The 23,316-nt window shown below is 44.9% G+C and overlaps 6 protein-coding genes across 12 annotated transcripts; 3 read left to right on the top strand and 3 right to left on the bottom strand.

The window, feature by feature from the left end:
* Positions 1 to 191: 191 nt before the first annotated feature.
* On the bottom strand, positions 192 to 2,932 carry LOC6550542 (endoplasmic reticulum resident protein 44). The gene is made up of 7 exons (XM_001977931.3): positions 2,612 to 2,932; positions 2,353 to 2,437; positions 1,557 to 1,648; positions 1,055 to 1,448; positions 715 to 981; positions 447 to 645; positions 192 to 381 (listed from the first exon to the last, which is right to left on the bottom strand). Exons 1-7 carry the CDS (start codon positions 2,666 to 2,668, stop codon positions 237 to 239), a joined length of 1,239 nt encoding a protein of 412 aa, XP_001977967.1. The 5' UTR covers positions 2,669 to 2,932; the 3' UTR covers positions 192 to 236.
* A 19-nt stretch (positions 2,933 to 2,951) lies between these two features.
* On the top strand, positions 2,952 to 9,356 carry LOC6550541 (myotubularin-related protein 4). Of its 7 annotated transcripts, none has more exons than XM_015155233.2 (15): positions 2,952 to 3,094; positions 3,964 to 4,087; positions 4,152 to 5,116; positions 5,277 to 5,467; positions 5,532 to 5,727; positions 5,792 to 5,977; positions 6,045 to 6,209; positions 6,283 to 6,409; positions 6,479 to 6,584; positions 6,647 to 6,969; positions 7,028 to 7,607; positions 7,706 to 7,856; positions 7,919 to 8,023; positions 8,268 to 8,470; positions 8,956 to 9,356. In XM_015155233.2, the coding sequence occupies exons 1-15, from the start codon at positions 3,080 to 3,082 to the stop codon at positions 9,143 to 9,145; spliced, it is 3,627 nt and encodes a 1,208-aa protein (XP_015010719.1). In that variant the 5' UTR covers positions 2,952 to 3,079; the 3' UTR covers positions 9,146 to 9,356. The 7 variants fall into 7 exon arrangements, with proteins under 7 accessions (XP_015010719.1, XP_015010718.1, XP_015010720.1 ...); XM_015155232.2 differs by having other exon boundaries at positions 2,952 to 3,186; XM_015155234.2 differs by having other exon boundaries at positions 2,952 to 3,210.
* Positions 9,357 to 9,910: 554 nt separating this feature from the next.
* Positions 9,911 to 12,949, top strand: LOC6550540. The gene is made up of 3 exons (XM_001977929.3): positions 9,911 to 10,225; positions 10,337 to 11,053; positions 11,242 to 12,949. The coding sequence occupies exons 1-3, from the start codon at positions 10,073 to 10,075 to the stop codon at positions 12,256 to 12,258; spliced, it is 1,887 nt and encodes a 628-aa protein (XP_001977965.1). The 5' UTR covers positions 9,911 to 10,072; the 3' UTR covers positions 12,259 to 12,949.
* LOC6550539 (lambda-crystallin homolog) lies at positions 12,943 to 14,565 on the bottom strand. The gene is made up of 3 exons (XM_001977928.3): positions 14,198 to 14,565; positions 13,751 to 14,129; positions 12,943 to 13,558 (listed from the first exon to the last, which is right to left on the bottom strand). The coding sequence occupies exons 1-3, from the start codon at positions 14,233 to 14,235 to the stop codon at positions 13,028 to 13,030; spliced, it is 948 nt and encodes a 315-aa protein (XP_001977964.1). The 5' UTR covers positions 14,236 to 14,565; the 3' UTR covers positions 12,943 to 13,027.
* A 1,311-nt stretch (positions 14,566 to 15,876) lies between these two features.
* On the bottom strand, positions 15,877 to 18,807 carry LOC6550538 (IWS1-like protein). Its single transcript, XM_026981556.1, has 6 exons — positions 18,539 to 18,807; positions 17,250 to 18,473; positions 17,038 to 17,194; positions 16,615 to 16,978; positions 16,150 to 16,557; positions 15,877 to 16,082 (listed from the first exon to the last, which is right to left on the bottom strand). Exons 1-6 carry the CDS (start codon positions 18,555 to 18,557, stop codon positions 15,960 to 15,962), a joined length of 2,295 nt encoding a protein of 764 aa, XP_026837357.1. The 5' UTR covers positions 18,558 to 18,807; the 3' UTR covers positions 15,877 to 15,959.
* A 497-nt stretch (positions 18,808 to 19,304) lies between these two features.
* On the top strand, positions 19,305 to 23,286 carry LOC6550536 (WASH complex subunit 4). The gene is made up of 9 exons (XM_001977925.3): positions 19,305 to 19,471; positions 19,537 to 20,054; positions 20,114 to 20,320; positions 20,375 to 21,475; positions 21,535 to 21,787; positions 21,846 to 22,000; positions 22,067 to 22,493; positions 22,559 to 22,764; positions 22,823 to 23,286. Exons 1-9 carry the CDS (start codon positions 19,447 to 19,449, stop codon positions 23,264 to 23,266), a joined length of 3,336 nt encoding a protein of 1,111 aa, XP_001977961.1. The 5' UTR covers positions 19,305 to 19,446; the 3' UTR covers positions 23,267 to 23,286.
* Positions 23,287 to 23,316: the final 30 nt, after the last annotated feature.

The raw sequence follows: 23,316 nt of genomic DNA, 5'->3' as shown, positions 1-23,316 counted from the left end.
AGGAACTTTACGAGTCACGCGCTCAAAGCGTGTGTAATTCAGCAACTGTTTTTGCATTATCAAAGGTCGATAAATCCAGACTTTTTATTTTTAGAATTGTATTAAACAAAATCGAGGCTGCACCCGCTGGTTACATGGTCGATTGATATCTGCTCACCTTCAACTGCTTTCAGAGAAGGTTGTTGACTACATTTTTGTATTATTTTCGTTTATTTTCAATATACATAATTATTATATTACAGTTCATCTTTTTCTAGTAGGGTGTAGCGATGCTTGGATGGCCCAAGTTCCTTGAATTTTGACTCTGGAGGCGAAGTACCCTTACCACTGTGTGGGTCAGGTTCAATATCATTTGAGGGATCCGGCCCGTAATGAAATTCCCTGGGAAGCAGATAAGACCGTTAAGTTTTTGTGCCTTGGCTAGCACTAGTTTTGGGAGTAATTACCTATGTAGCTTGCCACTGTAGAGATCCTGCAGGAACTGCTTTAACTTGCCCGGCGAGTACATGTCACTGAAGTGGGGGAACAGATACATGTGCTTGAACGAGTCGATGGCAATCAAGGGCAAATCATCCTCGGATTTACCCAGATGGTGTAGAGGATGCGCGAATCGCTTGCCATCAGCGGTTAAAAAGTTTACGTTCTCTGCAAAGTTTTCAAAATACATTGTCAAACAAAATGCTTATATGTAAACAGAACATCTGCACATCTTACGTTTCTCATCCAGCAACTGACGCTCAATGATCGACTTGTAATCCTTGATTGAGTTATGATCAGTTGGGTGATGGAAGAGAATTAGGAACGGCAGACCCTCCTCCGTCAGTTCCTCTGCATTCTCAAAGGTAATTTCTCGTACCAGGGGTACACACTTCTCTTGGACCCAAATTTTGAGTTCATCGAAATTTTGTAGGCTTCCAGTGTAGGTCTCATCGTTTTCATGAGAGAGAGCTACATCGGGTCTGAATACTATAATGGGTGTGCCTGAAACAAACCAAAAGTGGACATCAGTATTGGCTGGTGGTTGATAGGCTTCAGTGCCTTAGATAGATTTTACCAGGAGGATGCATGGCTTGGGCGGCTTCTCCAAAGCCCACGTGAAACTGGCAGTCCTCCTTCAGATTTGTCGCCACCTTGCGGAATATGTCGTACTCGGGCTGGTCTCTGCGATCAAAGTAGCCCAGGATGAGGCGCTTCTTCGAGTCCAGGCTGTCCAGATCCTTCAGGGATTTGAACTCCTGGATGGGATCCTCCAGCTGCTTCTTGACAAATTCGAGGAAGGCTTCGGCCGAACGCTGTCCTCGATATTCGCGCTTGGTGAGCTGCCCATTACGGACAATTTTCAAGGTTGGATACTTGTTAATGTGGAATCGGGACGCGATTGCCGTTTCCTTGTCGCAATCCACTTTTCCTAGCACCACCTTTCCAGCCTCTGGGAACTCCTCTTTAATCTGCAAGAGAAATTCAATTGAATGCCACCTATTTGTTCGATATAAAGTAATTATATATGTACGCATCGAATTGTTTGTAAGCTTTTACTGCCGATCCATTTGACTCACCTTATCTGCAGCTTCCGCGAATATAGGTGCTAAAATATTACTAAACCGACACCACTCCGCATAAAAATTAAGGAAAACCAATTCATTAGACGCTGCAAGAAAATAAAGAGTGTTTAATGTTATCAACAAGCTGTGTGTAAAATTGTTGTATGTGTATTCCAAGTGTGAAAAAAAAACCAAATACGTTCATTTAATATTATGAATAATATTGTGGTATAACTTCGAAGAACATTTGTTTTGTGATATATTGATATCGATATTGTAATATTTAATTACTGGTTTGTCTTTTTTATTAATAATGCAAATTTATATGTATTTTTATGGAATAGTCTAAAGCCAGATTTTACTGTACAGGTTAACGTTTAGATTAACCGTAATGAAAATCCAAATCAAATTTAATAAAACCAAAATATAAACAAAAATGCAACCAATAGAGCCATGTAATACTATTATTGTATATAGGGTATACCCCATATATAGGACTTTTTATGCAGTGAAACTTCTGAGTAACCTGCTGACCAATGGCTAGTGCCCATTTTGGCGGACTATCGGACCGATGAATCACAGTGTAGCATGAAAAATAAACCGCCATAATTGAGTTGTATCAAAATTCCGCACCTTGTCCTGCACAAAACCGCATAAAACCTATTTTACCACGTTGGCAGTGCCGAATTGTACGAGCCACTGATTTTGTTTAGTGACACGTCAATAGGGCAGTCGGCTAATTGATTCCCACTCACGCTGGCAGCGGGAATGGCATGGGGATGGTATGGGTATGGGCATGGACATGTCTCACCTAGGGTCATATCGATATTATCACTGGTCATGGGCACGGCTCCGGCGGCATCAGCCGGCTGTGTGTGCTGGAGTAGCTGTAGAATCTGTAAATTCCATAAGATGTCAGTTCTGGTTAGTTAGTTTTTTGGTTAGGGTAGCCAGAAAAGCCGGGGCTGTCTGACCGGCCCCTCCCCAATGTTCCCCCGTCCGCTGATCGAGCGGGCCGCCACTCCAGTGACAAGAAACATGACCAGGCAGAACGGAACACGTCGACTCACCGCAACTAGGGCCACACAGGGCCCAAGCTTTCCGATTCCGATTCTGGCTCCAAACATTCTCGTTCGGCTTCCGAATGGCGAGTGCGGCTGGCGAGGAGTGGGCGTGAAATTGCGTGCACCGGCAGAGAGTCCAAGCGATCGGTTCTCTTTATTTTTTAATTTCAGTTACACATCAGCTGGAATGGAATGCAAACGTACGCACAATTTATAAGTTTTAACAATTGTTGGTTGATTTTATCGGCTGGCCAGTGTTGGTTAGTCTAGAGTCGCACACTTCATCACCAATCGACTAACGATAGCATAGTCACATGACTTGGCCATCGCTAGCAGCAGCGATAACAGCGATAGCAGCAAACAACGATAACAATTCCAATGGAAATGAAACAAAAAGTGTCTAAATGAATACATATGCACACATATGTATGTGCAACAACATTTGCAAATCTTTGTTTATAATAGCTGACTCTTATGGATTTTATGGTGGTAAATACAGCGAGAAAATCTAAAAGCCAAGCGCGTTTTCAATTCGGCAATACGTATTGAGCTAAATACTCCGAAAGTCTGCTGAGCGAACGGTTTGTGGAACCCAAAAACCAAATGTGTGTGCATACATATGTACGATTGTAATGTGTTATTGTTGCTCCCTCGAAATATCGAAACAAGTACATACCAACATATACGAATATACGTACTTATGAGTTTATGCAAACATACACATGCGTAAATGTTTAATTACTTTGTTTATGACAACATACACAGCCATTAGAAACGTTGAGTATGATAATCGGCCATTTTTCGCCTATTGGCTATGGAATCGTGATAATCTAGCCTATTGGTATATATGTGCGTGCGTATGTAATGCAGTGACATACATATATGTGCATACTATGTATTGCGCACCTTGTCGAACTGCAACTGTGTGCGCTCACATAAATGTATGTGAATCGTATATTGTACATCCATACGTGCATATATGCAGTGCATTATCTATATTGCCACCACGACACTCAAAAACTCAAATATTAACTTCTATTTGTTCTAAAAGTGTTGATTGTGCCCAAATTATCATCCCAGTGACATTTGATCGGTTTTGTGCACTGCTTAATGCACTTGTCTATATGTACATAATATTATTTATTTATTTATGGGAGCCACTATACTATAGGTATCGAATCGCCCCAATAACAACGAGCACACAATGTGATGTGCGTAGTTATGTATTCGGATGGTGGATATATGATATATATGCACCTATAAGCGATAACCGGATTTCCAATGACAACCAAATCGCCTTGCCTAAATATAAGCAAATAAGTAATTTCGAATACGTTACATGCTAAGTATTCTTTTAGCCGATTCACACAATGTCCGATGGATCACCGCCTCCATCGATTTGCTTTATCCGTGCCGCCGAATCGTATCCAAAATCACAAATGGAGAAGGAAGACTCCCAGCTGTTCGTCCCGTTTCAAGAGTGTAGGTGCTCCCCCATATACTGTAACACATAACACCTGCTAATCCATAGTATATTTCCCATCAGTGGCCGGCGAATCGATTAAGTACCTGGGACGCACAGATGATGGCATCCTCGCCCTGTCCAATTACCGGATATTCCTCTCCAAGCAGTCAACTGGCTATGAGACCTACGTACCACTGGGCCTAATTGAAACCGTACAGGTGCGAGATTTGTTCCAGCTGATTGTCAACTGCAAGGATGCCAGCACTGTGCGGTGCTCCTTTCCGTCGGCAGAACAGTGCTCCGACTGGCAGCGCCGGATCCATCTGATGATCGGGGTTCCCGAATCACTGGAGACACTCTTCGCCTTTCCCTTTTACTCCTGGACCTGCGATGTGATCGGAAGTGCCCAGGTCAACGGAAACGGCCTGGTTGCCAAGGATCGCTGCCTAACGCTGCACAATGGTTCGGCAAAGCCCACAGCCACGGTCACAGCGGCCAATCCTATGCCCGATCCTGCCAGCGAGACCATGTTTGCCATGAGCAATCGCCTGCAACGATCCGTGCGCTATGAAAGCGACTTTAAGAACGAGGTTGCCCGCTTGGGATTCGATCTGAAGGGCTCGTGGCGCATCTCCACGGCCAATGCCGATTTCAAGCTTTGTCCCTCCTATCCACCCAAATTGCTTGTGCCCTGCTGCATCACCGACGAGATGCTCCACAACGTGGCCAACTTCCGGGGATCGCGAAGGCTACCAGCTGTTGTCTGGCGGCACCAAAAGTCGGGTGCCATCTTGGCCCGATGCAGTCAGCCGGAGGTCGGTTGGCTCGGCTGGCGCAACACAAGGGACGAGCAGCTCCTCAAGGCACTCGCCGATGCCTGTGCCTTTGACAGGGGCGAACACGCCAGGCATTCCACCTGCGCCAATGCAAAGGCGCAACCAACAAAGGGCTCTAAGGAGACCAACGGCCAGTCGGGCTTATCCGGCAAGAGTTCACCATCTCTGGACGATTCCTCGCATGAGGAACTCACGTTGGATGAAATAAAGGTACGGTATCCTTGGTATAAATAAACACACAGTGCAAATGTTTCAATTAATATATATGAGTACATTTATATAAGAAACAATACAGAGCAGTAAGGAAGTCAAAATGCCAAGTGCTAATTTAATAAACTAATCTTTGCTCTTAAATTGTATTCCATTTCAGAAAATCCTCATTGTGGATGCTCGCAGCTACACCTCGGCAGTTACAAATAGAGCCAGAGGTGGCGGCTGTGAATGCATCGAGTACTATCCCTGCGCAGAGATTGAGTTTATGAACTTGGGCAATATCCACGCCATTCGAAAGAGTTTTCACGCTGTCCGACAGCTCTGCGCGTCATCTCCCGATGATCCAAAGTGAGTTTACTAGGCTATTTAACTGATATATGTACATATATGTAATGGAATCATACTCTCACAGCTGGTACGGACAATTAGAGAAGACCATGTGGATGCAGCACCTTTCGGGCCTGTTGGGAGCGACCATGACCGTTGTGCACACCATCGAGAAGAATGGACGTCCCGTCCTTGTCCACTGTTCAGACGGTTGGGATCGTACTCCACAGATCGTGGCCACGGCACAACTGTGCTTGGATCCCTACTACAGAACTGTTGAAGTACGTTGAAATACATATTTTCTATTCTATGGTTTATACTTCACTTACTTGCTTCTATTTGCAGGGGTTCCGCGTTCTTGTCGAGCGTGAATGGCTGAACTTTGGGCACAAATTCGCCGATCGTTCCGGAAATGGTCCTAATTCCGATGAAGTTAACGAGCGATGTCCAGTTTTTCTACAGTGGCTTGATCTGGTGCATCAAATACATAGGCAGTATCCATGCAGTTTTGAGTTCAGTATAAGCTATTTGGTAAGTGGTGCAATGGAATATCGCATGGAGTAGTGCTCATTAACTCCATTTTTATATATTTTTTTAGATCAAACTGGCGCAACATTCGTTGTCCTGTCTCTTCGGCACGTTCCTATGTAATTCGCTCAGAGAACGCATCGAGAATTCAGTTTTCGACCGAACGTTTTCCGTGTGGCCATTTTTAGCGGAAACTATGTATAGAAATCCTCTCTATAAGCATGAGACTGAAAAGGTAGATGTAATTTTGGTATACACTGGCAGATTGAAGGGTAATGCTAATGATTTTTCTGATTTCTGTTTTTTAGGTTCTTTGGCCGGCGCACAGTGTGCGGTTTTTATATTTTTGGTCTGATGTATACCTTGGTAGTTTAGGCAACAAAAACGGAACTGATCTGCCATTACTAAGTAATGAAAGACAGAGCGGACACAATGGTGAATTAAGAAGTACCACTAATAGAAATGTACCACATACTCACATTTCATTGCTCCCACAACCAATAGGCCTCATGGCGAAGACACGATCTTCTGAAGACTTAACAGCGAACGAGTTGGGACAGAGCACCCTTTCCAGGAGGTCCAGTGATCCTAACCTGACCGTTGAATCCATGTAGGTCAATCAATGATTATTTGATCGGTCAGCAAACTGAATTTCTTTTCCTTGCAATTTAGTGTTACAGATTGCTTCAATGCGAACAGCAACTCTATGTTTGACATACGATCTGAGGCCGACAACAGTGTTAACGAAATTGTCCAAGAATGTGTTAAAGACTCCAAAGAAGTAGAGCTGGACGTGACGGATGCAACTGAAGTAGGTCCATGTGGCCGTTCAAATAATCCCATTCCAGAGTTCCATAACGACCAAAGTACAGCTTCTAACCGTGATATATTGGAAGTAGAAACACAATCGCAAAGGCGAAGTTCCTTGGTGTCCTCAAATCAACTGATCCCTGGATCCGGGCGACCTGTTTTCGTTTTCGGCTCATCCGAAAACGGTAAGAGATGTTAGCATGAAGCAAGTGAACTTAACCTAATTAGCTTATTTGGTTTTAGATCAAAATCCAGTTCCTTCAAAATCTGAAGACACAAGTGATATTTGTCGCGCCCTGTGGCATGGCGCAATTGAAACCAGCACTGATACCCTTATTCCTGCGGAGCCCGTACAAAAACCGAACAGCGACAATAGCTGTAGAGACCACATAACACCCCCAATGGAACTGGTCAGTGGTGAACAGGTCGGAATCAGGCTGGAGTCGACTACCGCTGTCCAAGCCAGTAAAATCAGTCAGAGCTACAATAATTTGCCGAAGGTACACATTAGACCGAATGCCGTGATATGCCAGCAGCGGGTAGACGCTTTTCCGCATCACCTGGACCTACAAGTGCCAAGGGAGACAACGGGAAACCTGGACCGTTGCAAGCCAGAGAAGTTAGCCAAAGATGCGAATGCCAATGGATCCCTGCTGGCATCCGATGGCTACCACGCTGAGGAAAGTCTCTTTATGTCACCCGACCTTCAGCGATTCGTGGGCCAGTCGCCATTCGATGCTCCCTCTGTGGGCGGACGAATACGGCGAAATACTTTCGGCTCGAGCTACAGTCGCGACATGAAATTCACAACAGAAAATGGCAGGTGAGTTGTATCGATCTCTTATGGCGTCTCCCAATGGCTTATTGATGAAAATCAAAAAGGCAATAAGTGTATGCTAAAACAACAAAATCTACTTTCAGCGCACACCAATTCCCTTCGTCGGGGGTCATTTCGTTGCCCCCAACACCATTTCAGGAGAGGGCGCAGTTCACTATATCCTGTCCAGATGGCCTGGCTCATGGACTCAGCGAACAAAACATAAGACTCCACCAAATCGTACAAGAACACAAGGTAAACTTTGATGCATAAACATCTTTCTTTATATTATTTTAATAACCTATACTCCTTTTTAGCTACGTGAGGAAATGCTTCTGCGAGAAATACACGGTATGCGACTGGCTTTGTTGGAAAAAGGTTGCCCCAGCTGCAACAGCATTGTTTCGACAAATATGGAACATGTAAATCTATCTTTATACTCGTTTTAGATATAAGATGCGGCCATATATTCTTGAAAAGCCTGGTTAATGTTAGATATAGCGCCTCGTAGCAAAGTGTGTGCAAATATGTTTAAAACATGGGCATTTGGGAGCTCAGTCTGTGGATTCTTGAAGTGCATATTCTATAAAATAACATATTGTATTTTAATCATAAGTAACAATGTGCATTTACTTTCAGTCGTCTAATTATTTAACTCTTCTTTAGGAAAATGGATCGGATATCGTTGAAAATGCTTCAACATGTTCCTGGGAAGCCGTCGAAGAACGTAGCGGTCCCCCATCGTATGCCCCTTCCTCGATTCAAGAGAAAAAAGCCTCCAGTGTCCTCTGGGTACCAGATCACGCAGTTTCACGTTGCTCTAGTTGTCAAACTGAGTTCTGGCTTGGACGAAGAAAACATCATTGTCGGTGCGCATCCAACACTTGAAACCTTACTGTTTTACTCTTAAAAGATTTTCAATATGTATGATTTTTAGCTTGAGTTGAATATTTCCATTTTTAGCGACATCAAATTCATAGACCTTTAAGTCAGTAAATAAGACTCTCGTACCTTTATTATGACTGTGCAATACTACGATTAAATTTTACTATTCAATTTTTTTGATGCTCATATTCAACTTGAGTTGAAAGCCTGTTATAATTTTGTTATTTTACTGGGATACATGACTATACTAACAGTGTAAACTATGCTAATCAAGAATATATAAAAATCAAACAATGATTAATTTAATTTTTTAGGTTTTTTCAAACTATTCAGCAAACTAAACTATTTCAGCAAATCAACCCAGTCAGTTGATAAGCTACTTAAGAATATTATTTAACTAGTTTTTCTTCTACACAATCGTCTTCTTTGAGCAGTTAATAAAGCGAAATCTATTTTGATTCAATTACAGATCATGTGGAGAAATTTTTTGTGCTGACTGCTCGGAATTTTGGGCGCCGTTGCCAAACGAAAAGCTTTTTAATCCAGTTAGGCTATGTGGATCTTGCTACACGACCGTCACAACAAATGTCCAAAATTATGCTGCAGTACCTGCAGAATCCCAGGTGAAGGACGAAGAGACGTCTTCTGCGAATTCCTAAGAGCTTTTCCCAATTAATTTAAGTCTCCTCTGTTGTATCAATATGTACATATTATTACTCAAAAATATTTATTGCATATGTGTTAGCACCATAATAGCGAAAAGTTCATCTGTGCGTTTATATAGAACACGAAATTATACAATTTTGTTAGAAATATTTATGTGGATATATGGAAACAATTGTAAATTCAAATACAATCTTTAAACAGAAAATCAAATTCATTTATTCAAATGCAAATGGGTCGAAATGGAATATACGATAAAAGGGTTCATACTAACCACTAACAGCATTTAATTTAACGTAAGAAGGAATTAAACAGTGTGAAAGGGATGTCTTCTTAACATTCCAAGAAAACAACTTTTATTGTCCTTGAGCTTTTTTTTCTACAATGAAGTTTTACTTAAAACCGGTCTTTTGTTTTACCTTTAAAAGAAGGCAGAAGTCTGGCTTGAAAGTCATACGTTACAGCCAGTTTTTTAAAACTCTAAATGGCGGCTTAAATTGTTGTGACAACATTTCAAAAATGTTTCTCTATTTTTGCGTAGTAAATGTTATTATCTCTACGACTTAAATTATCTTTGTAATGAATAAAAAAAGTGCATAGACGTCATTTGCTGTACAATTGTTATGTTATATTCATAATTTGTAAAATTTCCAAAAGGAATGTTTTCTGCAAAGGTAAATAAACAGTAAATTTTTTAGCAATAATGGAATCACGTAAAAACGATTCTATCGTTATCGATACTGAACCTGTGTGAACTGACTATAAAAGCTGCAGGTGAAATCCTCGCTCGGCTCAGGTAACATATGTATATCGATAACTTTTAACTCATACAGTCATAGTAGCGCCAAACACGGCGTTGTTTCGAAGTTTTTTTTGTATTAGTTTTTTTCTGTTAAATTGTTGATTTTTGTGTTCCTGCGAAAATGTGTGATGTCCGAAATCTAATTGACCTGACCGAATGGGATGAGCCCACCAAGGAGACGTTGCACGAAGAGCCGGAGGACTCTGTGGTGGCCACCAACTTTGACGTGCCCTACGATCCCTTCGATCTGATGGAGAAGGAAGCTTGCATGAAGGTAAGGTTAGGTTGCATACCACTGGGATCCCCAATGTTCTGGGGATAGGTCTCTACCAGTGGTATTCATTCATACATCTCACTTAAAACTCCATTTTTCTCCTAATTTCAGGGCATGACCTTGACTTCGCAGATCAAGGAAAAGGTGTCCAGTGCCGAACGACAGTATCCGGATCTGGAGAGCGAGAGTCCTCCAGTTTGCATGCAGACGGACACAGGATCCCAACCCGGATCAGGAGAAACAAACCAAAAGCGGCGCCCGAACAGCTCGTTCCAGAAGAAGCTCCTCAAACATAATGCCTCACGATCCTTGGTTAACACACCACCCCACAGTCGATCCAAAACGGAGTTTGAGAGAACAATCCTGAATGAAAACCTGCAGATGCTGGCAGAAGAGTCGCCATTGAAGCTCATTCAGGACGACGACGTCCTGTCGACCAGTATCAATTTCGAGGAAGACCTCAAAATGCTACGTATTCCAATCCTAGACGCGCTAAACAATGCAGAACCCAAGGCTAAAGCCGAAGAAAACCACGAAAAACTTGACAAAATTGATGCCGCGCGGCATGAAAGTCAGGAAAGTCCACAAACACCAATCGAAGACCGATCAAATGGCAAGAGTTTGAGCGAACTCTTGGAGCAGCTGAAGATCTTGGCACACGAGCACGTCGAGAGGTCCAAGTGGCATCTGTTTGACATGGCAATTGAATCCATTGCAGCGGTCATCTTCGGACCCGGTGGCTCTTGTCCAAAAGCTAAGGAAGCCGAACCATCTATACCATCACCATACTCATACACCCGCCAAGGAACATTCGATCTCGAACTTCAAGTAACTACCGTACATTCTAGCCCTTCATTTCAAATATTTATTAGAATTTGGGGTCCTACATTTGTTAGGCATATTTGCTGCCCTGTGTTCTTTAATATATTGGCAAATGGCTTATTGGTTGTTTGTTTGTCTTATAACTTTCTAACAAAATATCAAAAATAACCTTATTCAATTTATTTAATGTTTAGAGTAAAAAGACAATACGTTCCTTGGATGCTAACCACATACAGAAGGAGGAGATCGATGAACCAGGCAGTAATGTACAAAACTTTCCCGATGCCATGGTCTCATCAACAGCGACATTTGATGGTGAATCTCGTCTGGAACCATTTGATAAGGACTTGCTTCCAGCACTACCATCGATACCGTCCGTGTCAGTAGCCAGAAAGGAGCCGTTTATGACGGAGTTGGTCGACGAAACACTCGCTCAGCAGATCAACGAGCTGCTGGAGCGGCACAAACTCGCAAACACTGGGATCACGGATCATAAACAACTTCAGGGAGCTGATCCCAGGACAGTCATACTGTTGGTGAACCCCAGCAACTACAGCAGCACTGAGGTAGCATACAGCAACAAAAACGTTGCCAAGACCAAACCAATGCCTCTATGTGAGTCCAACGTTTCTATGCGCCGTCGATCATCGTCACTTTCCATTCAGGACAAGTCAAAGCTGCCCAGGGAAGTCCTGCGTTCTGATCGCCAGGTGGAAAATCTCCCGCCGCCCAGGGAGGTGAAGAAGACAGCCGCTGTTGGACCGATGGGCGCAGCAGCGGCCTTTCGCCAGAGGAGCAACTCCTTCTCCACGCCCAGTAATCCGTCCACAAAAGCCTACGAAAGCAGGCTCACTCTAATGAGCAGCCGCATGAGGAACCCATCCATAAACGAATCGGTGGCCAAACCCTATGGATCTGTCAAGCCGATGCAGTCCACTAAGCCAGTGGCGCCTATTATGAAGGCAAGCAACGAGTCTACCTACTTGAATCCGGTCCATCCACGTGTACCCCAGACGCCCATATCATCGAGGACCAAGACCGGCCAAAAGATATCCTGCACGAGCACACCACTGCCACAAATGCGCACCCAGCAGCGCAGATCCCTAATGCCAATGGCCATGGCTGCAGGATCTGGATCCCTGTCAAATACCTCCTATTCGACGCCCAGCATAAGGGGGCCGAGCTTCTGCAAGAAGAGCGGCTCCGGATAGACATTGTACATTGCATAGGAGTGGGGAGCACTTTCTTAGCCCGTGGGCGGTGGCGCAATGTCGCCTGAAAGTGAATTAAAATGTGATGTCTGAGGTCGACGTTGTTAACCTTGAAGATAAACCGACAATGTGAAAACGGCTTGGCTATCTCCCACCATATTTTTGTTTCGTTCATTTGTTTTTGGCCGACGCCACAAGATAAAGCGAACTGATATGCAGTCTGCACTCAATACAAAACTTTACCAAATTAGTTTGCGTTTCGAAACGGATTAGCAGTGTAGCCTATCCTTTATATTTACTTTTCACTTGAACTGATCGAACTAATTAGTTTAATTATCTTTGGGAATGCCCACCTACCACCCACTAAGTTACCTGCGAACTCACTGCTTGAAATCCCTTTTGCTAGTCCTTATGGTTTCGAAATCACACTGAAGTAGAGTTTACCAAAGAAGAGTTTATAAAGTTAACCACTTATTTGGCAGCATATTACAAGAAAACAAAAATTGCGTTTAAGGCAGGTTAAGCCGTGAAAGCACAAGTATACTATGTTTTAAGGATTTGTCGCTCATGTAATACCTAGAAGTAGCTAGATAAGCAGCTTGTAAAGCACACTCTATTAGTTTTCCATTTCGCAGCGGTCTTGAAAGACCACTGAGGAATAATTCAATAAAAAGAGATTATCAGTTAAGAAATTTCCGTATATTTAACGTACGTATGTGGCGCTAGCATATCACAACATAAAAAAAAAAAACAGCAAGATTATAATGAGTTACTGGTTGAGCTTGTTCTTGAGAATGCTCAACTGGGTGAGGCAGTTGTCGCGGTAATTGCGGCGTTGAGCCAACTGATCCAGCGGCACCATCTCGCCCAGCTGCTTGGCCACCTCGACGGCGACGGGGCCCTCCATTTTTGGTGTTGGTCCCATTGTCTCGCTGACCGCATAGATGGTCTTCGAGTAGCGCTCGAAATAGTTGGCCATGCCCTCGGCATTCAGATGGGCCGTCTCCAGGGGACCCAGGAAGGCGTAGCGCGGTCCCAGTCCATTGCTCATCACGCTATCGATGTCCTTGACGTTCAGGATGCCGGCCTCGACCAATCGCCATGTCTCGTTCAGGATGGCATACTGGATGCGGTTCAGGGCGAATCCCTCGATCTCGCGCGACAGCGTAACTGGTTTCTGGCCAATCTCCTCCATCAGGGCACGGGTCTTCTTCACCCATTCCGGTTTGGTCCATGGTGCAGGCACGATCTCGACCAGAGGCACGTAGTACGGTGGGTTGACGGGATGCGAGACCAAAACCTGTTCACGAAATCAAGCGTAATTGGGCTTAGTCATTGCGTTCTCATGGAAAAAGAAAAAAAGCGGATCAAATTGGGCACAAGGACGGCGCAGCTTTAAAGTCATGCTGAATGTAATCTATTCTGCCACTTCCCCAACTCAAGGTGGAGATAAATGAGCTTTTGTCCTACTAATCTCAGGAATTCAACTCACATTGGCCTTGTTTTTCAGGTCCGCGCTGAAGAGAGAGGGCAGAAAAGTGCTGGTGGAGCTGGACAGGATGGTGTTGGGTCCGACGACGGCATCCAACTGCTTGTAGAGGGCCTTTTTCAGGTCGAGGCGCTCTGGAATGCACTCCTGGACGAAGATGGCGCCCTTGACCAGCTCCTTGAGGTCGTTGGTGCCCGAAATGCAGGCGAATTGCTGGGCGGCGGTCAGCTTGCCACGGAGCAGGCCCTTGGCCTCCAGATCCAGCAGCTCCTTCTGAGTGGCAGTCAATGCGGTGGACACCTGCTCGGGCAGGATGTCGTACAGCACCACCTGGTAGCCCACCGAGGCGAACAGCATGGACCAGGAGCGACCAATCAGACCGCTGGAACGGGAACACTGCTATTGAGCACCTGGATATCCTGGCGAATCGCTATTCCTGCTCCCACTTACCTGCCCACAATGCCAATTTTCTCGTTCTTCTGCGACATCTTTGTTTATTTACTTCTCAGATTTACTTCTGCGGAATTCGAATAGAGGAGCTATTGCTGTCGACCGCCACTTGGCACAGCGTACATGCGTTTGAGCAATTAGACGGCAGCGCAACCGGTTTAATATTCGGCGATAGCAACCGCCAGAGGTGAACCCAAAAACGAGAACTAGAAACCGAGACCGAGCCCAAGTGCTTGTGGGGTGTTGCGGACGCTTGATGGGTGTCGGTGGAGATTTCCGAGGAGATAGTGGGCCGTGCGATAACAATGCCACCCCGTTGGGCAATTGGCGACGTTGCCACGCCCACAGCGGTGTATACACATCTTGGGGCTGCATTGCATATGGTCTAAACCTCTTTGTACCTTTGGCTCTGGTGTAAAATGTATGTGCTTCTTGTTGAAAGAAATATGTATTACTGGCTTGAATGCCGCTGCTTATGTAGCAAACTAAAGAATATGCATTTGTTTGCCAAGAAACTCATTTCAATTAAATTTGAAAGTGACGTATTTAAGAAACTGTGATGTACTTAAATCCATAAATGCGAGCATGGTACACTGCTTCTTGGTAACTTCCACCTTGGCCAGGTACAAAGAACGGGTACCTGTACCTTTTCCAAACGGTAGTTTCCACTTGGGGGCGATAATCCATCACAAGTTCTCTAGGAGTAACCAATTTCCTAGCGGGTGTGACTCGGCAAAACTGTGCCAAGATGCCCTTAATTTGACTTTTATTAATAATGCCATTTTATAATGTTAGCTACTACGGCGAGTATCTTTGTGATTGTCCGTGCACTTATGTATTTGCTACCGGCACAAAAAAAACCCCGCGTATTGTTTACTAAGCTTTTTGAGCTTTCGCAGTCTTAAATATAAGGCAATTAAATATTGTAAATATGTTTGTGGAGCAGCTGTAAAAACTACGTCAAATATATTAATCTGATGATTCAAGCCTACCTAGCATTTTAAGAGAATTCGTTTTAAAACCAGTCTTATATTCGTTTTTCGATACTCTGCCTGTTCAAAATGGAAAGCATCTACAAATCTATTTGGTCATTATCTCTACTGACATATTATATTTATCATTTAATTTCAGTGCGAGCTATTCCGAATGGTACTAATTTAGTTTCTCCAATCTTTGGTTTTTTCCACGTAATAAATTAAGCGCGAGGTCTTAAGATTAGAATGGAAAACAAGATCTTTGCTTTAACTCTGCGTTGAGTATATCATATGGTTTCTTCGTTTTTTATTTGTACATATGGAACCACGTATCCTAAAAATATAATAACCTTTTAAAGGGTATACAAAAGTATTATTGTTCCTTGCGGACCAACGTTTCCATCTTTACTGTCTTAGTTTTTAGTTTAGGACAGTATAATCTGTTTAGTGTTTATTTAATATTGCAGCGGATCATTACTTTACAGCCCAACTGAAAGCTGCAATAGCTAATCGGGGGATTCATATTATTTCAATTGCACATGTGCATATTTACAACTGATTTTGTTTCTTCCTGATAAGATTGCAGCATTCGTGATGAGCCCGGCCTGCATTGCTCTCCCATCTCCTTCCTTTTGACTGTGGAATCTAGCTCAAAGTTTTAATGTCTCCAATGGACCCGCATAATACAAAAGGGTAGCTTTCTCGTGTGGAGTTATATTCAAAAATATATATTTAATTTTGTTCTATGATTTCGGTTTTATTTAATTTAAAGTTAGCTAGAATGCTGCTTACAGTGCCATCTTGCGACCCTCTATCGATATCTCAACTGCCCTGCGGCTCTCCTTCAGTCGCTTTGAGTCCAGAAAACGTTTCATATGCTTCTCGTAGCGGTTTGGCTTGCGCTTGGTCGACTGAAATGTGCAATGAGATCAATGAATAAAGGAGACGAAGACTAGAGCTTAATGCTGGGCTACTAACCGTGGAGATTTCACCCTCGACGGTTGACTTAGGGCGGATGACGTAGTCCTTGTTGGAGGGCATGGGAACACGGGCGCGCGCCACCCAGCCAGGGTCTCCTGGACGTAGCAGCTTGTCCTCGTTGGAGAAGGTGTGATTCAAGGTAGGTGCTTTGCTGCTGGAGGAAGGCTCTGGATCCGGACTCTTATGGCGATGACGCGACATCTGCGCCAAATCACGCTCCTGACGCTCCTCCTTGCTCATCGCTGAGAAGTTGCAGCTGAGGTTGAATATCGGCCGGGCCCACTCCGAAATCAGGCGACCAGCGCGATCGCGATTCGTCTTGGTCTCCTGTGGATGTTTGTACAAATACATCACAGCCTTGCCAATGCCCGACTGTTTCAAAAGTCCCTTTTCAATGGTAGGAAACTAAAGGAAGAGATGACATGAGAACCCATAGTATAAGAAGCCAAGCATGTTACTTACATCTGACAACAGTTTGAGAATACTCTCCCGTATCTGAAGACATGGCAGGCTTTTGTTTGGCAGGGGCGCTAACCAATCTGTAAGTACATTGAGTATGTTGTGCTCCAAGAAGGCCAGCTGCAAGTGCTTCTTGATCAGCTGTGACATTACTTGCTTCAGCATCGAAATCTTCTTCGTGGCCGGCTGACCCATCATGTTTAGCTGACGGTCGTCATCCGAGGCGTTCTTCATACTGATGATAAGCTGATCAATCAGATCATCGTTGTCGTTGATCAGATCAATATCGCGCTTGCGACGACGCACTCGCTTCTCTTCCTTCTTTCTTAAGAGCATGGCATCAAAGTCTGAAATAAAGTTGCTGTTTCTGAAAAAGACGTAAATGTAGGGTTAAATTATAGTCATTTGAAGGAAATTAAGTCTTACTCTGGTTCATTTGAAATTGGTGTGTTTTCATCGTCAGAGCTCTCTGTGATTTTGTCTTGCAATTTCTCTTTGCCTAGGCCATTGCCCTGCTCATCCTCCTCTTCATTGTCCGTGTCCGTGATTTTCACGCGCTTCTTTGTCACCTTTGGCCCTTCGTCTGAATTGAAATTATAAATTAATAAGGGTATCTAGAAGTTGTAGCCTGTACTTACCATCAGAATCGCTGACGGCCAGTCGTTTTCGCCTGGAAGCAGTCTGGGATGTGGCACTACCGGACCGAGACCGGGATCCCTTTCGCGAACCACCGCTAATGGAGCGACTGCGAGAGCGGGAACCGCTTCTAGAACGTCTCGATCCGCTCCTAGAGCGTCTTGATCCACTTCTGGAACGAGTGGTTCCACTTCTTGAGCGCCTAGATCCGCTCCTAGAGCGCCTGGATCCGCTCCTTGAGCGCCTGGATCCGCTCCTAGAACGTCTGGATCCGCTCCTAGAACGTCTGGATCCACTTCTGGAGCGCCTGGATCCACTTCGCGAGCGGGATCGTCTTGATCCACTTCTAGATCGCCTGGAGCCCGAACCACTTCGCGAACGCCTGGACCCGCTCCTAGAACGCCTGGACCCACTGCGGGAGCGCCTAGAACCACTGCGGGAACGGCGGGATCCGCTACGAGAACGAGCCGATCCACTGCGAGAGCGCCTGGATCCGCTCCGTGAGCGCCTGGAGCCACTACGGGAGCGTCTAGAACCACTGCGAGAGCGCCTGGAGCCACTTCGAGAACGTCTTGATCCGGATCCACTGCGAGATCTTCTAGATCCAGAGCCGCTTCGCGAACGCCGGGAACCGCTCCGCGATCTATTTGAGCGTCTAGAACCGGACCTACTGCGAGATCGCTTGGAACCACTGCGGGAGCGGTGTGATCCACTACGAGATCGCCTAGATCCACTGCGGGAAAGCCTGGAGCCACTGCGGGATCGTCTTGAGCCGCTGCGCGAGCGTCTGGATCCAGCAGGCGAGCCCGGAGCTGCGCCAGAATGCCGGGAGCCACTGCGGGAGCGAGCGGAACCGCTCCGCGACCGCCGGGACCCGTTCAGAGACTGCTTGGAGCCACTGCGCGAACGCCGGCCACTAGCTGCCGAGTGCGCCGATCCGCTGCGGGACCGATGGGATCCGCTTCGCGAACGTGATACGCTCCTCCTGGTAGCACTGCGACTGCGACTACGCGAGCGGTCGGCGATAGTCCCGGCATTTCCATCACCATTCTCGGGTGCCGGCGAAGGAGACTTGCTCTTGCCCTTTTCTTGCAATACTGAATCCAAATTGGTTGCGTCGGGATTGGAATCTGGGATTTCCTTTAGCACCGCTTCTGCGTCCGTTCCTGTTGTGGTCTTCTCGAGGGCCTCGGATGAGGTCTCGGCTTCGTCTCCGCCGGCCTTTTCTGAAAATGAATTTTATAACATGGTTAAACTTGAATTCTAACAAATAATCAATTTGATAATCAACCTTTTTCAGACGTTTCCATGCCGTCCTATTTACTATAAGAATATTTTGAAAAACACGCCTCACAACTAAATTTGCCAAATAAGTTGGGCAAACGACTGTTAAATTCAATGAAAATACATTAACGCACTAAATATTAATTCTTGCAATGACTTATAAAAATACGACGCGTTTGGATTGCTCGGCATTTGACAGGGCCATCGGAACAAATGGAATTGGAACGGTAACGTTTGTGTGTGTACACATACACTCATGCATACACGCTGTTTGGGGCCCTTACACACGGCAATCCTTTTTTAATCGATAACAGAACCTATATTTGAAATAACTTATTCTCCAAATACATTTGAATCCATACGTAAGAGATCAATAAAAACGATGATTTATGAGCAAAAGTTGTGTTACAATAATATATAGCAACGTTTAGATCATCGTATTAAGATATTCGATTTTAATCCTCGCTATCGATAACCAATCGTATTCACATTATAGAAATACATTTTTTATTGTATTAAGTGACAACTAAATAATCATAACCATTGCGATTGTGTATATTTACCGCTCTTTCTTAAATCGAATGAATATGACGCATATTATATAAATGATATAAATTAAATATCTGAGGATTAGGTATGCTTTACCTGTTATCAAATATTATATAAATGATATAAATTAAATATCTGAGGTATGCTTTACCTGCTATAAAATTGTCTAAAACAAATAAATCATATTTATCGATATGCAACTGACTCTTCCATTCAATTAAACGCAATTTTTACGAAATGTACGGTGCAATCGCAGATATATCGATACCTTATCGTTATCGATTCGAAATCCACCCACTTGAAATGCCCCATCCCTAAATTACTAATAGGAAAATCATAACAATAATATTTTTAAATTGGGCAAACATGAAGGAGGAGCAAAGCTCTATGTGTATGCATGGAAACTCCGATGTCAGCTATTTAGGATTATTCTAATCTATCTATTTTCTATATCAGCTATGTTTGCCGAGGATATCCTAAGGGATTACGGCTCCTTCATATTGGAGCACGATAGGAATTTAAAATTATTGCGGGATAAAGTGCCTAATTCGGATGTTTTGGAGCCTGCACCCTGTGTATATATGTCGCCAGTCGTCGAGGTAAGCCTGATGGGCAATCACTCCATGGTTCCGGACAGGAGCTTTGAGGAATCGGAGCTTGTGGCCAATAAGCCGCTGACAACTCTGGCAAATCTGTGCAATCAGTGTAAGAATCTGTCCAGGAAGGCGAAACGGTTTCAGCTGGCATTCCTTTTCATCGACTTCCGATTGGATGATGCGCTCCCGCCACATTCCCCAACATCCGAGGGTTCCTCCGGGCTGGAGGGATCCTTGGTCCACATGAGCAGCTCCATGGACTTCTTCTGCCAGGTCTACTTTTTGCTCAAACGCATGATTGTGATACTCCAAAATCTTTGGAGACAAATAGCCGCGTCTGTTAGCGTCCCAATGGACATCAATGAAGTCCACATATTCGTAAGTCAAAGATCTAGCTCAAATGAAGTGAAGTAACCAATTGAAGTCGAAACTAACAGGCGGTCTTTGATGCTATGACTGAGTTACTGGAACACATAGTAGTATTCAATGAACTGGCGAACCAATCGAAGATTTCCACTATGTGGGCGCTGTACAAGAAGTGGCTAATGCATCTGTCCAATAGCCAATCCACGAGCTTGGAGCTCAATGGCCTCAGTACAGCTCTAGTAGATATAGAGAATCTGATCACCAAGGATTTCTTTCGAGTAAGTTCAAGGCAAACGAAAATGGTACCCCCGTTCATTCATATTTATAAACAGATTCTACTGGACAACCTGATGGAATTGAAGAAGCAATTTAGCCTGAACAGTGTTAGCCCCATCACACAGCATTCCAATGCCTATATTCGTAAACAGCTGCTCGACGTCGACGCAAATCAGAGTAACGAATTTAAACTCTATGAGGATCCCAAGCACATTATTCGCCTTACCACCTTCGTGGTGGTGGTCCATGAGCTAGGCATCCAGATGGAGGGAAAACTGGTCAAGAATGCGGTCGACTTGGTGGCCAGGCATAAGCAGGTGCCCCTCAATCGAAGCGTTTTCTGGTCGCCTTCCGGATTCCTCTCCCTACATGCCAAAACACTGATGAAGTCATCAGCCCGATCTCAGGATGGACATGGCCCAAAAGTCCATAACACAGTTTTGGAGAAGTTTAGGCTTAGTGATCAGAAGGCATGTCGTCAGTTGGGCGTCCAAATATCGCTGTGGTCCATCAGAATGCAGAGGGTATTCGATGTCGGAGTCTTTGGGCACCTCAAGACTTTCATGCAGCTGATTCTTAATGGTCACACCTATGCCGATCAAGTTAGCCTGCTGGCAATCTCGCTGATCAACCGCCATGTGGCCCTGAAGACGCCAATGACCAACCACGATTGGTTCGTCGTCTCTCGGTTGCTGCAGTACCAGAAGGTCATTCAAAAGATCTTTGAGTCAAACCAAATCAACTTCGTACGCTTCATCAGCTCGCTGATACAGTGGCAGAAGCAAAAGGTTATTCACCTGCTGCACACAACGAAAAAGAAGATAGTTGATCTGAAGTTGCTGCAGCGCAAGATGAACTTTTTGGCCACAATGAAGCTGGCCGAGAGGTCTATTATGGGCTTTCCGAGCAAACAACGATTGACTTTCATAAATCTAGCCCTCGGGGAGTTTCTGGATAATCGCCTCCTGCCCGCCGACAATCAAAAGTTAATCAAATCCATCCTTCACCGTGTTAATAACATCAGCGAGCTTATGCGGGATATCGGAGGGCAACTGAGCTCGTCGGACTCCTCGAGTCTGGTATATAATCACTGGTTCCTGAACACCTCGGTGCTTAAGGAGTACACCGAGCTGCAACGCAACCCCTACTCCTTACAGGTATGTTTTTTACCCAATATGTAGCAAAGCAACTGCATATTTATACCATTCCTCTGCAGAATCTTGTGTCGGTGAGCCATCACCTGGACAAGATCATGGCTATGTTCAGGGTTTCAAGGTGTCCCAAGCAATCAGCGAATGACTTGATCATCGATTTTTTGAGCAACCACCTGGAGTACTTTCTGCGGGTGGAGGCCCTTTCGCATCTCTTCCAGAACCAGGATCAACCATTCCAGCAAAGTGCCTTAGACTATCGCCTCTGCATCAATGCAGTTTCAGTTGAAAATGAAGGAGATTACAATATTATAAGGGGTAGGATATTGGGCGTTGTTTACAAAACTAATAGCATTCACTAATCACTTCATTTCAGATCACCTAGAGAACTACTTTACTGCCACGTTCTACAATTTAACGACAATCGCTCCGCACGACTGGAAATCGTATGAAAAGATGCGTCATTTGGCCAACAAGGTGATGCAGCTGCGTCCCATCGATGACCACCTGCCCAACCAGATAATTGACCAGGTAGCCAATCAAGTCGCCAATCTCCAATCTCTTCTATTAACCAAATAAGTCTTTCGCGCTTTCAAGGGCATAGACGTGCTGCAGATCATGCGGAATATACACACATTCGCCTCCTCGTATGCCTACAATATGAACCTGCAGGTGTTCGTGGAGACGCACAGCAGGAGCAAGCACCTGGACATCATAGGCACCCGGCACGTGGCCAACTCGGTGCAGACGCACGGCACCGGGATAATCAACACCACCGTCAACTTCATATACCAGTTCTTGCGCCAGAAGTTTTACACCTTCTCCACCTTCCTCCACGACGAGCAGATCAAGTCGCGGCTGCTCAAGGAGCTGCGCTTTCACTCAGAGCACAAGCACAGCAACACCTATCAGTCTTATCCCTATGAGCGCGCCGACAGCTTCCTCAAGAAAATCAGAAGGCTGGGCTGCTCCAGCAATGGCGAGACTTATATGGATCTGTTCAGGAAGGTAATCACACAAGTCGGTGCGTAAAAGGCTTCAATTTGATTTAACCACTTTGTCAAATATAATTGTAAATATGGCTTTCAGGCAACGCTGTGGGCTATGTGCGCCTCCTGCAGGCGGGTAGCAAGAACGCCAACTTCCGGAATCGCTCGTATAAGACCAGATTCGACAGCAGCTTCAGCAGCGGAGGCTCCAAGGTGCACGAGGCCACGGAGGGCTCCATCAAGGCGTACGAGAGGAGCCTGGGTCACATGAAGGAATGCTACTCTGATAGCACAAATTACTTCAAGGTGCAGTCAACGACCTTGCCAAATGACTTATCAGCTTAATTCATGGCTTATATTGCAGCTTCTTTTGCAAGGCTTTCAGCCCTTCCTGTGCAATCCACATAACCAGCACCTGCGAACCTTCTACCTCATCACACCGGCACTCATCATGAACTACATTGACTACCGGGTCAAGCAGAAGCTGAAGATCTACAAAAAGGACCAGGCCAAGGTCTCGCTGTTCGAGGATGGCTTCGCCATCGGCCTGGTCTACATCCTAAGCATGCTGAACCAGCAGACGGAGTTCCATGAGCTGGGCTGGAGCCAAACGACCACGCAGCACCTGAACGCGGAGCGCTCCAAGGTGCGCGACATATTGGCAGGCCAGCAGCGGACGGCGACGGAGCAGCCGGACGAGAAGCTCTTCCAGACGGTGGCGATAACCGAACGACATGTGAACGCCTACGAACATGAGTACAATCTGCTGTACGCCACCTTGAGTAGCTCCGAAATATTCTTCCAATAAACAAAGCCCATTTACACAACCAAAACCGCAATGACAACACACAATTTAGT

The sequence above is a fragment of the Drosophila erecta genome, unplaced genomic scaffold, assembly GCF_003286155.1.
Source record: "Drosophila erecta strain 14021-0224.00,06,07 unplaced genomic scaffold, DereRS2 tig00000126-arrow-pilon, whole genome shotgun sequence".
Taxonomy (NCBI): Eukaryota; Metazoa; Arthropoda; class Insecta; order Diptera; family Drosophilidae; genus Drosophila; species Drosophila erecta.
This window is presented reverse-complemented; position numbering and strand designations above follow the sequence as displayed.

Coding starts and splice junctions, on each gene's coding strand:
- LOC6550540 (XM_001977929.3), top strand. CDS start 10,073: ATGTGTGATGTCCGAAATCTAATTGACCTGACCGAATGGGATGAGCCC. Junction 10,226..10,336: donor AGAAGGAAGCTTGCATGAAG/GTAAGGTTAGGT, acceptor TCCTAATTTCAG/GGCATGACCTTGACTTCGCA. Junction 11,054..11,241: donor CATTCGATCTCGAACTTCAA/GTAACTACCGTA, acceptor TTTAATGTTTAG/AGTAAAAAGACAATACGTTC.
- LOC6550541 (XM_026981644.1), top strand. CDS start 3,499: ATGTATTGCGCACCTTGTCGAACTGCAACTGTGTGCGCTCACATAAAT. Junction 3,547..3,963: donor CTGTGTGCGCTCACATAAAT/GTATGTGAATCG, acceptor GTATTCTTTTAG/CCGATTCACACAATGTCCGA. Junction 5,978..6,044: donor AGTTCAGTATAAGCTATTTG/GTAAGTGGTGCA, acceptor ATATTTTTTTAG/ATCAAACTGGCGCAACATTC.
- LOC6550538 (XM_026981556.1), bottom strand. Junction 16,558..16,614: donor TTCTCAAACTGTTGTCAGAT/GTAAGTAACATG, acceptor CTCTTCCTTTAG/TTTCCTACCATTGAAAAGGG. Junction 16,083..16,149: donor TCGAGGGTGAAATCTCCACG/GTTAGTAGCCCA, acceptor TGCACATTTCAG/TCGACCAAGCGCAAGCCAAA.
- LOC6550542 (XM_001977931.3), bottom strand. CDS start 2,668: ATGTTTGGAGCCAGAATCGGAATCGGAAAGCTTGGGCCCTGTGTGGCC. Junction 982..1,054: donor CCAAGCCATGCATCCTCCTG/GTAAAATCTATC, acceptor GGTTTGTTTCAG/GCACACCCATTATAGTATTC. Junction 646..714: donor TCAGTTGCTGGATGAGAAAC/GTAAGATGTGCA, acceptor AAAACTTTGCAG/AGAACGTAAACTTTTTAACC.
- LOC6550539 (XM_001977928.3), bottom strand. CDS start 14,235: ATGTCGCAGAAGAACGAGAAAATTGGCATTGTGGGCAG. Junction 14,130..14,197: donor AAAATTGGCATTGTGGGCAG/GTAAGTGGGAGC, acceptor TTCCCGTTCCAG/CGGTCTGATTGGTCGCTCCT. Junction 13,559..13,750: donor ACCTGAAAAACAAGGCCAAT/GTGAGTTGAATT, acceptor TTTCGTGAACAG/GTTTTGGTCTCGCATCCCGT.
- LOC6550536 (XM_001977925.3), top strand. CDS start 19,447: ATGAAGGAGGAGCAAAGCTCTATGT. Junction 22,494..22,558: donor GAAGGTAATCACACAAGTCG/GTGCGTAAAAGG, acceptor TATGGCTTTCAG/GCAACGCTGTGGGCTATGTG. Junction 22,765..22,822: donor ATAGCACAAATTACTTCAAG/GTGCAGTCAACG, acceptor CTTATATTGCAG/CTTCTTTTGCAAGGCTTTCA.